This window comes from Crocuta crocuta, unplaced genomic scaffold, assembly GCF_008692635.1.
Source record: "Crocuta crocuta isolate KB4526 unplaced genomic scaffold, BGI_CrCroc_1.0 scaffold949, whole genome shotgun sequence".
Lineage (NCBI taxonomy): Eukaryota > Metazoa > Chordata > Mammalia > Carnivora > Hyaenidae > Crocuta > Crocuta crocuta.
The window spans coordinates 23,032-36,760 of record NW_027531290.1 but is presented as its reverse complement, the minus strand read 5'-3'; the positions used below and the strand labels follow the sequence as shown (position 1 = coordinate 36,760).

Here is a 13,729-nt window from a genome sequence, read left to right as displayed (position 1 = left end):
TGTACATTCCTGATATATTACAAATTTATGATTAAAAAAAAAAAATCCTTGGACTCTTTGGATCATTCCCTAAGGGTTTTATAGGCCTCATCTCTCCTTAAAAGGAATTATTCCTTAACTCCACTTTACTAACATTAAATTAGATTCTGACTACACAGAAAAGAGTAAAGTAATTATATATGAGCCCTCCCACAGACACTTATTCTCCTCCAACGTACTAACGTTCATACTTTTATGTTTATATCTTTCCTTCAAGTCACAGATGAAGAACGATTGGTCTTCTCTTAAAATTCTATTTTAAAACTATTTTTAAAAGAAGTAGATTAGATGGGATTCTGGAGAAGGCTTGAATGGTAAATCGACACACTTCAGCTCTTAGAATAGCAGGAGCTACCCATCTCCCATCCACGCACAGCCCCATGGCAGGCAGCTGTGCACACACTTTAAAAGCAGCTTGCAAAAGAGCAGCTTGGGCAAAAAGAGCCTGCCTCCAAATACAAGAGATCTGCGCTGTGACTGCTGTTTGCTGCTCCTCATCACAGGATCATGTCATCCCATGGTAGCCACAGAGAAAGCAGCTACAGAATATACACAAAAAGAAATGAGGAATAGATCTTTCACTACAAAAAATCAACTGAACACAAAAGAAGACAGTAATAGAGGAAATGAAGGGCAAAAAAAAATCTTAGAAGCCGTATAGAAAACAGACCAAAATGACAAAGGTCCCTCCTTATCAGTAAGTGCTTTAAATATAAATGGTTTAAACTCTCTAGTCAAAAACCAGATTGGTGGCATGGGTAAAACAAACAAAAAACACATGATTTAAATATATACTGCCTACAAGAGATGAAGTTTAAACTAAAAAAAGACACAAATAGGGGTCCCCTGGGTGGCTCAGTCAGTTAAGCATCAGACTTCAGCTCAGGTCATGATCTCAGGGTTTGTGGGTTTGAGCCCCACACTGGGCTCCGCGTTGACAGCGCAAAGCCTCCTTGGCATTCTCTCTCCCTCTTGCACTCTCTCCCTCTCAAAATAAATAAAAACTTAAAAAAAAAAACCACACAAATACTTTGAAAGAGAAAGGATAGGAAAGTATATTCCATGTAAACAGTAACCAAAAGAGAGACGTGATGTCTATATTAATATCAGAATAAACAGACTATGAATCACAAGAGCTAGAACGTGGAAGCAGCCCAAGTGTCTGTCGATGGACCAATGGATAAGCGAGATGTATTGTGTATGTATATATATGTGTGTGTGATTATTATTCCGCCTTAAAAAAGGAAGGAAATTCTGACACAGGCTACAACATGGATGAAGCTCAAAGACATTTATACTAAGTGAAATAAGCCAGTCATAAATCAGAAGACTCTAGATGCTGGCGAGGATGTGGAGAAACAGGCACCCTCCTACACTGTTGGTGGGAATGTAAACTGGTGCAGCCCCTCTGGAAAACAGTGTGGAGGTTCCTCAAAAAGTTAACACTAGAACTCCCCTATGACCCAGCAATAGCACTGCTAGGAATTTACCCAACGGATATAGGAGTGCTGATGCATAGGGGCACATGGACCCCAATGTTCACAGCAGCACTCTCAACAATAGCCAAAANCAACTAACTGTATGGTTTCACTTATATGAGGTACTTCGAGTAGTCAAAATCGTAGAGACAGAAAGTGAAATGGTGGCTGCCAAGGACTCGGGGAAGTGGGAGTGGGGAATTATGGCTTAATAGGTATAGAATTTCAGTTCGGGAAGATGAAAAGAGCTCTGGGGATGGATGGTGGCGATGGCTGTGTAACACTTAATGCCACCTAACTATACACTTAAAAATGGTTAGGATGGTAAATTTTATTTTACCACAGTTAAAAAAACTGGGAAAAAAGGGAAGTAGATTATTATGTGGTTGCTAGGAGTTGGAGAAGGGGAAGTGTGGAGTGGCTGCTAGTGGACAAGTGGTTGCTTTTTGGGGTGGTGGAAAAGTTTTGGAGTTAGGTAGTTGTGATGGTTAAATGATTTGTGAATATAATAAAAACCCCTGTAGTGTACCCTTAAAAACAGTGACATTTATGGTATGTGCATTATATCTTCACTAAAAGGAAAACTAAAGCTCTGTTCTCATGTACTGAGGTAAAATTTATTGAGGTAAAATTGACACAGAGTGAAATGCATCTTTTTAAGTGTGTCGTTCTATCAGTTTTGAGAAAGGTATACAGTCATGTAACCACCTCCTCAACGAAGATACTGTTATTATGGATTCTGAAATTCCAGTTCTTCTCAAAAAATCCCGGCTTGACTCCACTGTTCTATTAATCTCCTTCCTTCTACTTCCCCAATCCTGGTATATGTGGTCTACACACACCACCTCCTCATCATTCTCTTGTCTTAGCCCCCTACAGGCTAGTTTCTACTATCACGACTCCATGAAACTGCTCTTTTTCCCAACATCGTTAATTCTATCAGTGACCCTGCCAATATCCCAGTGTATTATATTTGAGACTTTGCAGCGATCTTTGATTGTTCCCTCTCCTTTTATATCCTTTATCTGTCACCAAAACCTTCTGAACTTTTCTTCACAGTGTCTGTTGTACCCTTCCTTCTTCACAGCTATTCTTATTTCAAACATTCACCTCACACCAAGGTTACTCCAATAGCCTTCAAAGTTTATTTATTTATTTTGAGAAAGTGCGTGCACATGCACATATGCATGTGCGAGCAGGGGAGGGGCAGAGAGAAAGGGAGAGTGAGAATCCCATGCAGGCTCCTCACTGTCAGCGCAGAGCCTGACATGGGGCTCGATCTCACAAACTGTGAGATCGTGACCTGAGCCGAGATCAAGAGTCAAACAGTCCACTGACTGAACTACCCAGGTGCCCCTCCAATAAATAGCCTTTAATCCTTCTTGCACCTTGTTTCCAGATTTATCAGCTGCCCTGATTCATGTAAAGGATCTCAAAGCAGGACACAGTTATAACAAACTATATTCTTAAGATAGAATCGTTTCAAGTCACTCCCCTATTCAAAAATACACAATGAAGTCTCACCGTCGGAGAGACGTCAACTACTCTATCCAACATCCCTCTAACATAGTTCTCAAACATTCTTGTTCATGGCACCCTGAAGTCTCAAGTTTTCATGGCACCTTTGGGTCAAAAGTGGTAGGTACCAGTTCTAGTTATTAAACAATTAGGTCCAAACAATTTAGTTGGTATTTATGTTCTAAAATGTAGTTTATATTAGAGAAACAATGCATATGAATTGAAAATAAATCATTTCATTCTTAAACAGCCACAATTACTTACTAATAGGATGTGTGTGCACGTCTTTTGGGCACTGAACCCCTACTCCAACCTTGGGATGAAAGTGGACAGTTTCCCTCACTTCTTATTCAACACTGACTATCGTGTATTACTTTTTATCACAGCAACCACCAAAAACCCAGACTCACAAGGATATGGTGTACTCAAAAGGAATGCAACAGATATTGGTACCTGGAAATGGGTGCTGCTGTGACAAATACCCACAAATGCAGAGGCAGCTTTTTAGAGGTGAGCAGTGGGCAGAAGCTGGACGAATTTGAGGACCATGACACAAATTGCCAAGATTGTAATCTAGGTTCTGGACTGAACAGACTGTGGGTAGAAATAAGGATACTAAACAGCCCCGTGGTGAGGGCTCAGACGGAAGTGAGGAGCATGACAGACAGAGAAAACACAAATTTCCTCAGAGAATACCTGAATCACTGTGAACAGATGGTTAGGAGAATTAGGGATGTTAACGGTCCTGCTGGTGAAGGCTCAGAAGGAAATGAGGAACATGCTGATGGAAAATGTGAGGGAAGGTGGTCCTTGTTACACAGGGGCAGAAAGCTTAGCAGAATTGGGTCCTACAGTTCTCTGGAAAAGCAGAATTTGTAAATGATGTAACTGGATATTTAGCAGAGGAGATTTCCAAGTAAAGTGGTAAAAGGATGGCCCGGCGTCTTCCTGCTGCTGACATAAAATGTGGGAGGAAACAAAACGGATTGGGAAAGAACGATTCGACAAAAAGGAACCAGGGCTTAAATGATTTTGGAAGTCCTCAGCCCATCAGATTGAAGAAGATGCTAAAATGAAGACATTCACTGTCAGGAAAGCATTCTCTGGAGAAAAAGCCAAGGTTGTGGCTAGAAAACCTTTTGCTAATATCTCAGATCAAAAGGTCAGAGTATTTGGTCACACAAAAAGCTCTTTGAAAAGATGAACCATGTGACTCAGATCGCCACAGCCGTCTCAGCAGAAGCCAAGAATAGAAATAGGATTATCTAGGAAAGACCTGTCAAGGGCTTCTTGTCTGACCGAATGACTATCCATGACATACACGTGAGACCCACAAGGTTCTTGAGAGTGGGGTCTTCGCACAAAAACTGCCAGACTGGACTGAAGGGATGGAGAGTCTGAAATTGAAGGAAGTCTGGTGGACCTCCAAAACTCTACAGTCAGGAAACACGCTGATATGATGACTCAGCTGCGAATACGTGCTACCTTTCCTGAGAAAGGTAAGATGGCTCTGAGGGTACAGCCATGAGCGCAAAGGGCAGGGTCTTCAGTTCACAGGAGGAAGCTGCAAGCCCCAGAAGATTATTCCCAGGTCTTGAAATTTAATGGAATTAGCTGGACTGGATTTTGAAATTGCTTGAGACCTGTGGCTCCATTTTCCTCCAATTTTTTCTCCCTGTTTGAACTGGAATATCAGTAACTGGTATGCTATGCTTGTCTTGCCATTACATTTTGAGAGCAAAATACAAATAAAAAGGACACAACTACAAATGGAGTGGAATTTTACGCCAGGACGCACAAGATTCAGATGGTGAGATTTGGGGATTCTGAGCTGCTATGGTTAGAGGAGAGTTGAGACTTAGAGTTGCTATAATAGTTGAGAGTTTGGGGATGTTGGGATGGTGTGAATGTATTTTGCACGTGAGATATAAGTGGATCTCAGAAGGCCGGGAGGCAGGCTGTGGTAGGAGAAATAATGGTCATCTCCAAAGAGGTCTGTGTCCTGATCACAGATCCCTAAAACCTGTGACTATATCAAGGTTCCACAGCAAGGGGGAATTAAGGTTGCAGATGGAATTAAGGTTAGTTACCAGCTGACCTTATGAGAGGGAGATTTTCCTGAATTATCCAATTGTAATCGCAAGGGTCCTTTAAAGTAGAAGAGTGAGGGCAGAAGAGTCAGAATCGGAGAAGTTGATGTGAGGACAGAAGCAAGGTCACTGGAGGCATGGAAGGTGAGAAGGACTCAACCCACCACTGATGGCTCTGAAGATGGAGGAAGAGGGCCACAGGCCAAGGAATGCCGGCAGCCTCTAGAAGCTGGAAACAGCAAGGAAGTGGATCCTCCCCCGCCAGAGCCCCCAGAAAGGAGTGCAGCCCTACTAACACCTTAATTTTAGCCTAGTGAGATCTGTGCTGGACTTCTAACCTACAGAACTCTAAAAGAACAAATGAGTGCTGTCTTCAGCCGCTAACTTCATGGTAATTTGTTCCAACAGGAGTAGATAACGATTTCTATTATTTATAGGCAGAAGTCAAGGATCACTAGATTTCCCTAAAAAAATTAAAATACCCTGTGAGTTCATTACGTGCAGCTGGGCACGTAGTTTGGGAACTGTGGCTCTAGGACAGGGAATGGCAAACTACAGCCTGGGGCCTAAATTCGGGTCACTGTCTGCTTTTTTTAAAAAAAAAAAAAATTACGTGTGTGTGTGTGTGTGTGTATAGTATTGGACACAGACATGCTCGTTCCTTTACTTATTGACTATGGCTGCGTTCATATTACAGCAGAACTGAGTAGTTGTGACAGAGACCATATGGCCCACAAAACCTAAAACATTTCCCTCCTGGCCCTTCACAGGAAAGCTCTGTCAACTCCTGCTCTAGGATATGGCCCTACTCTATCCATTTGACTCTATTTCCCTTCACTCTAGTTATATCTCTTATCCCCACTGCCTATATTGTCACCATTCTGAGTTCTTGTCACTGCTTTACATCATGCTCTAATTCCACCCTGGAATTCCCTTCCCCCTCGTTTCTAAATCCCGTGTCCTGCAAGACCAACCTCAAGTCGTACCTTCTACCCAAAACTTGCCCTATCCATCCTAGCCCTATCGGGGCATTTTTCCTATACCATATCACTTGGTTTTGATTGATCACACAGCCATTTTATTGCTTTCTAAATTGTTTCACATCTGTGACACGTCATTATTACAAACAGACTGTAGGCTCCTCAAAGACAGCAACCATGTCTTCAATTTCTCTGGAAAATTCCATAAAGCCCAGCCATGGTGCCATACATTAGTGAGGTGCCCAGTGGGTACATGTTCGTTATATTTCTTCAGCTGAAACTCACTATAAAAATGTTGTAAGTTTGAGCCCTGATAGGTGCAGCTGAAATGTGATATCCACAACTATTAAGAGTGATATTACAGATGATTTATTTGTAGACATTCCAGCAGTATGATGGCTGGTATCTCTTTTAGCATTTGCAGTTTTGATATCCACAATACTCTTAGGATGGGTTTCTGATAGCAGACAGCCTTCTTTAATCCTCTTCTCAAAGTCCCTTAATTTTTTTTTAATTAAACACCTTTTCATTTTATATAAAATAGAGTAAAAAAGGAAAATGATGCCAGAACTGGGATAAGAATAATGCAAATTTATTATCCTCAAAAGATTCTGTACATAGGACAGTACATACAGTTTCCTGTTTTCAAAAAAATGTGTAGCAGATATGAAGCTACTTAAGGCAGAAATCCTAGATGTTTAACTAAATAAACCTACTGTCTATGGAATATTTCTATTTGAATCCCCTGCAATCACCTCAGACTCATCATGCTGAAATGAAAGATCACAAGCCAAGGTCTATTAACTCTAAAGTTTCAAAAGGAGATGGGGGTGACAAATATGATAGAAGATGTTAAATAATGTTTAATATCTAATATTTGGATTTCACAAATCTTAACTATTTGGTTAATCACCAGAAATTCACCATTACTTTCACTCAAAAAACAGAAAGACGTGGCTCGGAGATGTGTCAAAGTGATGTCACTTCTAAGCTTTCACTCTTAAGAGTCAGGTCTTAGTCAAAGATCTCTATTATGGACCAGAATCACATTTATAAAAGGCCATTTTCCTTAAACTGAGGGCAGGTAGTTACCATACCCACTGAGCAGCCCTAGTGATCAAGAACCAACTGCCCTGAAATTAATTTGGGCTTGCCATCCAAACAGCTGTCTCTTTTTCAAGCACTAAACCTAAAATTCCCATGGGTGCCCATAAATTAAAGTATAACATTTAACTAATGATGTTACATTTTTTGTGTACAAACCAAGAGATTTGGGGAAACCCTTTTCCCCCACTCTAAAATCTGCTACTGAGGCTTGAAGTAAAACGGCACCAAATGTCCTGATGTCATCTTCTTCCATACTCCCAACACTCCCTGCCCTTTCGTGCCCTTGCATATACTTCCGTCTGCTTAGAACATCCCTGCCCTATTTGTCCACCTAGCAAACTCCAAGTTCTCCTTCAAGTTTAAGCTCAGGTATAATTCTGCTTTGTGAAGCCTTGCTTGACTCCTTTAGGCATATTTAAAGGCTCTTCCCATTTTGCATGTATCCCCCACTGAAGCAATTATTTTATAGGTATTTAAGTTTCTTTGCTTCTTATCTGCACATTTCTCATCCCATTTGCTCATAGGCATCAAGGATTCTTATCTTTCATTCTTAGGTTCTAGCAACTGGCACATAGGAAATATCTCATACTTGGTGAAGGAAGAAATGAACGATCCATCCCTCCCCAAAAGTTTTACAATGAACTATTAAATCCTGGCTTTATCAACTCTTTTTTTGTCTCCTAAAAATATCCTCGCCGCTTCAGCCTCAATGTCAAATTCCTTTTCGATTCATTTTTTGTCTTACCTATGAAATCTAGATGCTTCCATGAAAACACACACGTCTTTCCTGCTGCTTTCCTCTCAATCTATTCACTGGCTTTAAGAAAATCTTTTGGGGGCGCCTGGGTGGTCCAGTTGCTTAGGGGTCCAACTCTTGATTTTGGCTCTGGTTATGATCTCACGGTCATGAGATGGAGCCCCACATCGGGCTCTGCACTGACAGGGTGGAGGCTGCTTGGTATTCTCTCTTCATCTCTCTCTGCCCCTCTCCTCCCCTCCCCTGTGCTCTGTCTCTCTCTTTCTCTCTCCCAGAATAAACACTTTATCTCTAATCTTGGAAAAGCAGCTGGAAAGAATTCTCAAGTTAACTTATCTGGCTGGTTTTCAGAGATGATTTTAGAGGTTTCAGAGAACAGAATCATACCTGAATAAACTATCAGAAACACCTCAGGTTGGGAGTGACTCACCGGTACTCCTTGGTGTACTCAAAGTCTTGTTTGTTGTAGGCAGGTTTTAAGAAATTGCACTCAATGACTCCAATAACTCCCACACCTTCTCCATGAGTTGGCTTAGAAGAAAAATATTAATTTCAACACTTACATTATTGTTGACTGTATGAGGCATCTCCTTTTGATTTTAAACAGCAATAGAAAGGTTACATAATGTTCAAAGGCAAGGAAAGTACAGTAACATCTAGATAGATACTCAAAATGCACTTCAATAGACTGCAAATTTTAAATCCAACTGGAACCTCTGACAAATTCTAAGGCAGAGATTTCCACATGATCCATAGATTCTCTGGGATTTTCCAGGGATTAGTGGCCATCTTTGCTTCACCCACATTACTTCTACCTTCATCTGTTTTATATTATGGGATTGCCACAGGATTTCCTTTGAACAAAGAATGACAATGCTAAAAAAAAAAAATCAAGGTTATATACTACTGCTCTAGGGAATGGAAACCAAACTTTATCTGAAAAACAATGATTTTAAGGATGCTATGTAAATAAATAATTTTTACATTAGGTAGGCTACCAAACAATTACTAAAGGCAGTCAGACTTGCAATCATTATTAATTACAAGCTGATACAAGAGATTTCTGGATTCAAGAAGTCAAGGTGTAATTAGACTAGCATATAAATATGAGTTGTACATATAAAAATGATATAATAATAAAAAGCAGCATAGGCTGTAAACTAGTTACCCTGGATCGTACAGAACTTTGTCCTACTGCATAGTACAAAGTAGCTTATCATGTTTTGTGTTTTAGCAATCTTAGTTGTGCAACAGGAACGAATGGGATACTTATGGATATTACTACTTTAAATTGCCATTAAAACATTAAGGACGATGGTAATATTTGTAGAGTTCAGCTTATAGAGTATTTTCACAGGTTTTATCCCATCTCTCAACCCTTTAAGCTGTGGAGTAGGCAGAGCAGGCAAAATTATTTACTGTTGTCTCTATTTTACAGGGAAGGAAAACGAGCCTCAGTGAAAATTAAACAATTTAATGAAGCTTGTACAGCTATACAGCTTTTACGTGGAAAAGCCAGAACTCAAATCCTGGTCCTCAAGCACTAAATTTTATGCACCTCTACTAGGCCTTGTTGTCTCCCCAAGAAAACAGAGCTGCCTTAAAGCACTAATAAGCTGATACACATGGCAAAGCCACTAGTGTTCTAATTCTCTCTCTTCTTAACAGCTACCTAGAAAATGCATTCGGTAAAGTTCCGGGATTAACAGCTGTGAAGAATGAGAAGGAGAAGGGGCTTTTCAACACAAGACAGCTCACCGGTAACAGACTTCCGGGATCAGATTTAACAACCATCGTAAGATGGGTAAAAGCCATTAGTGAGTGAGTCTATCGTCCTTTGCAAATTTTCAATCCCCATCCTCCTCTTTTCAGCCTTCTATGACAAAGAAACATTAACCGCTTACCTTCACTTGGCATCCCACCTTCTCAAAAGACTTTATGAGGCGGTTGTTATGATACATCATTACTCCAAACTGGTTATCACTCTTGCAAGAGAACCCAAAAGTTATTTTCACCTGCTTATTCTGAGAGGAAAATCATTAAGGAGATGAACACCAGGGGATGTGGCAGACAACTTTTTGCACTGTGTTACAGCAAAAAAGTTTCAAATACCATTGGATATAAATTGGTATAACCTTTCCAGAGGACATTTTTAAAAGCCTGTAGCAAGAGCTTTGAAAATACTCTTAATCTTTGACCAAATCATTCTCTTTCCAGAAATTTATCCTAGAGAAACATGAAAGCCCCTAAAGGTTTATGAGATTTATCCATTAGTTATAATGACAGAAAAATATAAATAATTTAAGTGTCTGACACTAAGGGAATGACTAAATAAATGTTGGTATAGTCACATGTTCTATTATCCACCTCTTAAAATTATGTCCTTGAAAAATATTTGGTAACATTAGAAAGTGTTAGAATATAACAAGCATTATCTAAAAATACATATAAATATGTGCATAGAGGAAAGTATAAGAAAATACACCCAAATGCCATCAGTGGTTTAAAACCTCATAAATAATCATCAGACATGTCTTAACCCTTGCTTGTTGCTCAACGGGCTGCTAGGTAAGATAAGAGACATAGCTAGTACAACACAAATCCACACAATCATAGTTGATGCTTGAACAACACGGGTTTGAACCTGCACCGGTCCACTCATACACGGATTTTTTCCAATAAATATACTGGAAACATTTTTTGAGGTTTGTGACGATTTTTAAAAACTCACAGACAAAAACGAGCTGTGTAGCCCAGAAGTACCAAAACACACAAAAGAAAAAAGCTAGGTACTACACCGTAAGAATACAATATATAGTATCATACAAAATACGTTAACTTTTTATGTTATCAGTAGGGCTTCCCATCAACAGAAGGCTGTCGGTGATTAGGGTTTGGGGGAGTCAAAAGTTATACTCAGAATTTCAACTATGAAAGGATTAAGTGCTGCGAACCCCCGCACTGTTCAAGAGTCAACTATATAAGCAATAAAGGAAGTCCTGTTAATCATACAAAGCACAGTGAAAGCAAAAGCATGAAGAACAAAATCATTTTTAAAGGTAAAGGACAATGAACAGTCCTGTTGTAATATATTTCATGGGAACAAGTGAACAATGTGTTTTTAGCAAGTTCTATTTCATTTAAAAAACCAAGATAAGAGAGTGAGAGAGACAAAGGGGAGACAGAGAAACTGAAAATTTCGTAAAAACAAATACTGAGAAATCTTCATGTCCAAATGAGGGAAAATTTACTTTTGTTACTGATTCAAAAAATGATCTCCAGGGGCGCCTGGGTGGCTCAGCTGGTTAAGTGTCCGACTCTTGGTTTTGGCTCAGGTCACGATACCACAGTTCGTGAGTTCAAGCCCCGCATCGGGCTCTGTTCTGACAGCTCAGAGCCTAGAGCCTGCTTCAGATTCTGTGTCTCCCTCTTTCTCTGCCCCTCCCCCACTAACACTCTGTCTCTCACTCTCTCTCGAAAATAAATATGAAAAAAATAAATATCTCTTATGAAAAAAGAGATTTCCACAATCTCCAAAATCTCAGGATGCTATATGATTTTAATAATTTCCAGGCGGTCTCTAATAAAACTGGTATATAGATTGGCATTTAAGAAATACCTTCTAAAAATAAAAAAGAAAGAATCACCTTCTTAAAGAATATACTGTAAAAGGGTTAGTACTAGAACACATTTTTAATTGGAAAAGGAAAGTCCTTCTATGCCAACTTAGAAATCTAATCCTGAAATGAAGAGGTCAACTTCATGTAGCTGTAAGGATACTGTGAAGGTAGGTTTATACAAGTCATATCCTACATTGGCGAGGCTCTTGGCAATCATCTGGGTAGTCACCTTCTTTTGACGCAGAAAAATTTTCATTCGTGGCTTCATATACAGAATACCACAAAATGCCTATGGAACAGTGAAGGGACAATTATTATATGACATTGCCAATTCTACTGACACCCTCATAAAACACTGCTAGTGACTGAGGTCTATTCTAGGTAAAGAGTTGGCTTAGTTTCTATACCTTATTTACGTCAACTACCATACTAAAGTGCTACTGAGTCTATTAGTTAAAGGAATAGGATAAAGAAATCCTAGCACAGGGCTAAGAGGTCGTCATCTTTACATAATTACAGTGAGAGACTGTTCTATAATGTTTTCATGTTACAAGAATCTTACCTCTCATTGCTGAAGAAAAACCACTCTTACTCACCCGTAAAGAATACTCTGTTTCTGGCAGCTCACAGGTAACACCGCCAGTTTCTTTTTCTTCTGTGCCAAAATCTGATACCAGGATGTCATACTGATCTGTATCAAAGTCCAACTCAGACTTTCCATCTTTATTTCTGGATAAAAGAGACAAGTACCAATCTAACAAATACTGGCTCCAAAGGACAAAAATGCACTAGGAACCAGGGAGAAAAGAAACAATATAAGCCCCAACTCAGATACCTAGTTCTTTCCCTACCAGTGCAAAGGAACTACAAGTTACTTGCTTTGGAGATCACACAATTTTGAGAGGTAGTCCCAGTTTAAACAAATTCACTGTGTTTCATAGAAGTGGCGATGCCAAGTACAGAAGGAAAGAAAAAAAAAAAGGGAAGGTGGGAATGTCTGTGATCTCGTAAATCAAATGGATGTCAGCTACCCTAACAGTGGGGTCTTAAAATATCACAGCTTTCTGGGTATTGCTGGGTAAGTCATTCAACGTCATCTTCCCCACCTGAGGTAATAGATGAATGAATCAAAACCCACCTCTTCTAATTTCAGCAATAGTATAAGGATTAATGAAATACCAAGATTTCCCAAGATCTAATCCTATTTCTTAGAGGGGGAAAAAGGTTGCTAAAGCAATAGCATATATCTGCTAGTCCTCTAGAATATCATTTATGGAATTATCACTTAAAAATAACAATATTCATATTCCTTTCATATGGATAGTTCTTCTTCTCATAATCCTTTTTGGGCTACTTAGCTTTGATCCATTCCAAAACCCTGGACTGTACTACTAATAACTGCCAGGGTAAAAAGGCAAGACCCATCTTTGTTCCTAGAAAAAACTCAAAACATATGATGGGTTATAGAGAAAACATCTATTATCAGAACAATAGTTTCCAAAGTTTGTTCAGTGGAACATTAGTTCCCCCCAAATACTCTTAAATAAGAAAGGGTTCTTTAAAGTAGTAAGGGTTGTATGACCAAATAAAATTGAGAAACAATTCCTGGTTCTCAGAGCCACCTCAGGCCCTAGTGATACCGCCCTCTCATACTTCAGGCTCCTCAAGCTCAGAGCTGCTATGCTGAAAACGTAGCTCCTTCTTCAGGGCTGGACCAGAGCCTTTATGGTATGTACTAAGCCCACCTCATTGTAATAGTATATTCTGGATTTTCCAGGATATTCCTGATCCTTGCTACCTCACCCCACTATAACACATACTCTTGGGAGGTTCCCTGTCCTCCCTCCCTCCCTCATCATTCACCATTCAAGGAAAAGAGGTCTGGGGGTGCCTTCTGGTTCAGTCAGTTAAGCATCCGACTTAGGCTCAGGTCATGATCTCATGGTTCATGGGTTTTAGCCCAGCATCGGGCTCTGTGCTGACAGCTTGGAGCCTGGAGCCTGCTTCAGATTCTGTCTCTCCCTCTCTCTCTCTCTGTCCTGCCCCCACTTGTCCTCTGTCTCTCTCTCAAAAATAAACATTAATTTTTTTAAAAAAAAGGAAAAGAGGTTTGGAGAAAGATGTTTTTTTTTTTTTTTTT

The 13,729-nt window shown here is 39.8% G+C and overlaps 1 protein-coding gene across 1 annotated transcript in view; it reads right to left on the bottom strand.

Moving 5' to 3' along the window:
• Nucleotides 1-13,729, bottom strand: part of MORC4 (MORC family CW-type zinc finger 4) — a 59,214-nt gene that overhangs the window by 23,800 nt on the left and 21,685 nt on the right. The window contains exons 11-14 of the mRNA XM_077771487.1: nucleotides 12,186-12,318; nucleotides 11,750-11,878; nucleotides 9,874-9,993; nucleotides 8,400-8,500 (exon numbers count right to left, since the gene is read on the bottom strand). Coding sequence (XP_077627613.1) covers nucleotides 8,400-8,500; nucleotides 9,874-9,993; nucleotides 11,750-11,878; nucleotides 12,186-12,318 — 483 coding nt within the window. The remainder of the gene's footprint in view (nucleotides 1-8,399; nucleotides 8,501-9,873; nucleotides 9,994-11,749; nucleotides 11,879-12,185; nucleotides 12,319-13,729) is intronic.